This window comes from Quercus robur, chromosome 1 (genome assembly GCF_932294415.1).
Source record: "Quercus robur chromosome 1, dhQueRobu3.1, whole genome shotgun sequence".
NCBI lineage: Eukaryota > Viridiplantae > Streptophyta > Magnoliopsida > Fagales > Fagaceae > Quercus > Quercus robur.
This window is the reverse complement of record NC_065534.1, coordinates 34,477,741-34,480,692: the sequence shown is the minus strand read 5'-3', so window position 1 is coordinate 34,480,692 and position 2,952 is coordinate 34,477,741. Positions and strand designations below refer to the sequence as shown.

General features: G+C 31.7%; 1 protein-coding gene across 1 annotated transcript; it reads left to right on the top strand.

Moving 5' to 3' along the window:
* The first annotated feature begins 507 nt into the window (after nucleotides 1-507).
* On the top strand, nucleotides 508-2,653 carry LOC126732789 (embryo-specific protein ATS3A-like). Its single transcript, XM_050435813.1, has 2 exons — nucleotides 508-641; nucleotides 2,037-2,653. The coding sequence occupies exons 1-2, from the start codon at nucleotides 552-554 to the stop codon at nucleotides 2,505-2,507; spliced, it is 561 nt and encodes a 186-aa protein (XP_050291770.1). The 5' UTR covers nucleotides 508-551; the 3' UTR covers nucleotides 2,508-2,653.
* The last annotated feature ends 299 nt before the right edge of the window (nucleotides 2,654-2,952 follow it).

Genomic DNA, 2,952 nt, shown 5'->3' with positions numbered 1-2,952 from the left:
CAAAGTCAAGGTCTTCTTGAACACACTAAAAATTAAGACTCAATTATATGTAAAATGCATTTTGTTGAAGGATATGCCAATCATGTAAAAACATGACCTTACAAAGTGCATTTTGGATCATATTCTAGACCCTTTAACTCCCTCTGAACCCACCCTCAACATGGGGAAAGAAAAAGGGATTTGGCTAGGTGCTGCAGTATATATAAAAAGAACTGAAAATGCATGGCTATGACATATGTGACCCCATAATCAAGTAAGAAGTGATAGAATCTAGCTTTAACCATCGACATATAAAGTGATTAGGATTAATATAAGGATGCTTTACCTAGATAAAGGGATAATTAGTCTTCATAAAGTTCACAAGCATAAGTAAAAGTTAAGGAACCTATTATACGTATGCGTGAAATAAGGTCTCATATATAAAGTTTAAGAATACACACTTTTTGTGTATGCAAGGAAAGAATGAACTAGCAAAGTATATAAGTTGCAAAACAAAGAGAGATGCTAGATACTGAGGGCTTATATCTGTGCTAGGACAAAAGAGAAGAGAGATGAGGAATTGCAGTGCATCGTTCTTGACGTGTTGTGTGTTATTGCTTGCTTCACTCGCCGGAGGTGAAAGTCTACCACCAGAAAAGAAGGTATTGAACTAATATAATAAATTTATTACAGTGTTGCATATTAATGATAACAACACACACATATCTATATATATATATATATATATTGCATGACTAATCCCAAAAAAAAAAATATATATATATATATATATCATGAACCATGCATTGCATAGGAATTAGAAATAAGTTAATGTTAGGAACTTGAGACTTAGAGGCTATACATTTGAGGCTGTCGTATATACTTTATCATTATATATCGATTATTTTTCTTACGTTTATAAATAAGTTATGGCATTCTAGCTAGGTGGAAGATTGGACGAAATTGGATTTTTTTTATAATTTTTTTGGGCAAACGTTGGCATGCAAGACTCATAGATTTCCTAATTCTTTTTAGATATGATCTAATTTGAATTTATGACATTCATTTAATAAAGATTTTTTTTTTATCATTAAGTCAATATACTAATTAAGTATTGGTATAAACGTAATTTAAACCCAAATACTTTATTTGATAACAAGATATTTTACCAATTAAGCTAATTAGAACCGATCTTAAAATATATGACTAATCCTTAAGTGAGTGTGACCCATCCTTTTACATGGATAATTACAAGAAAGATTAATCCCTTAAAAAATGACCCCTAGATATGTTGGGCTAGAAAACTTAAAGCCAAAACTTTATAGGTCACCTGAGGACTTAAAACTTATAATCACTAATCAACCCCTTAAGGTTGGTTTTCAATTGGAAATATAAACTGTGGCATGTGTAACATAAATGATCCAGACTTCCCAACTAATTTCCTCCTATACATGTTTTCTTTTTTTGTACTTATTCTAATTTCAGACATCTAGGCCCCCACCAAAATGACTAAACGAATGCACATAGAAAAATAAGGACAGTCATGCGTATTACAGTTTAGCAAATGTCTTCAATATTTGGAGGATTTATGGTTCCATGTCATGTCAAAATTATAGTACAAAATATCAGTCGCATTCTTGCAATGTATTTGCATGGTGTTTTATTTGACACCGTTGTGATAGCTTTAAATTAATTACATTCTCTCAAAAGCATGGCCTGGAGACCCTATTGTAGGCGGAAAATTTTCTAAAATAACCTTGTGTTGAAAATAGCACATTCAAATATCAACTGATTTTGTCATCACAAGCTGTTATATTGATAAACATAATTCTATGCAATATAATACCCTTAATTAGATATTTGATTTTTTTTGAAATAAGAAAGTTGTATATTTCTTTTAGCTTTTGAAGATGAATTTATATTTCAGAAACCAGTTGAAAATCACAACCTCAAATCACGGTTTCAGTATGTAAAACCGTTTGTGTGTGACAAATATTTCCCAAAAGAAAGTTTCATTTTGGCCTAATATCTTATTAATTTGATTGTTAAAATTGCAGAATAACTGTACCTACTTGGTCACAATAGAGACAACTTGCACCTTGGGTGCCGAAACCTCAAGCCATGTTAGCCTAAGATTTGGTGATACAAACTCTAATGACATATTGGTTCGCCATCTAAATTCCAAGCACGTAAGGAGGGTGGATCCATTAGACCCTGTGGTCCTTGACGACATTCCTAGGAAACCATTTCAAGCTTGCATGATAGATGAATTTCAAGTAATGGGTCAATGCGTGGAGTCCCCCATTTGCTACCTATACCTGAAATTGACCGGAACCGACGATTGGCGACCTGGTTTTGCACAAGTTCAAGTGCTAGAAGGGTCTCATCTTAGCTCGAATTATTTCTTTTTTCGCCGATACTTGCCAAGACATGTATGGCATGGTTTGGATGTGTGTGATAGGGAGGTCACCCCTTTTGGGATCAAGCACAAGAGGAAGGTTTTTGTAAAGAAGCCATCTAAGTTCTAATATTCAAAGTTCAAACCAATATATATTGGGATTGTTTGTAGAGAAGGAATCTAAGTTAGTCTCCAAGAATAATGTTTGTATTTAGTGTCTTCTTTCCATATGGCCTTGATTGATTGCACGATTATAATAATATAAAGGTTAAATTATTAATTTAGTATTATTTTTTGATATAGTTAAATTTGATCGATTGAATATTAATTGTATTATTTTCATCGCTCAATTTTCAGAATCAAGTCAATATCAGTCTTTGTTTTGTTGTTAAAATGCGTGGATTTAATTTTAATTTTTTTGTACTTTTCATAATAACCTTTTAACATATGCTCTATCTTCTACATCGGTTTATTTCTTTAAAATATAGATAAAGAGAAAATTTAATGAAGAAAAAATAACTTAATTTTGAAAGTCGAGTAAATTAATTGACACAACAACTAACTAAATTATAGTA

What these genes read in the sequence shown, in the direction of transcription:
- LOC126732789 (XM_050435813.1), top strand. Translation starts at nt 552, where the DNA reads ATGAGGAATTGCAGTGCATCGTTCTTGACGTGTTGTGTGTTATTGCTT. An exon ending in GTCTACCACCAGAAAAGAAG is followed by an intron (nt 642 to 2,036) that starts GTATTGAACTAA and finishes TTAAAATTGCAG; the next exon opens with AATAACTGTACCTACTTGGT.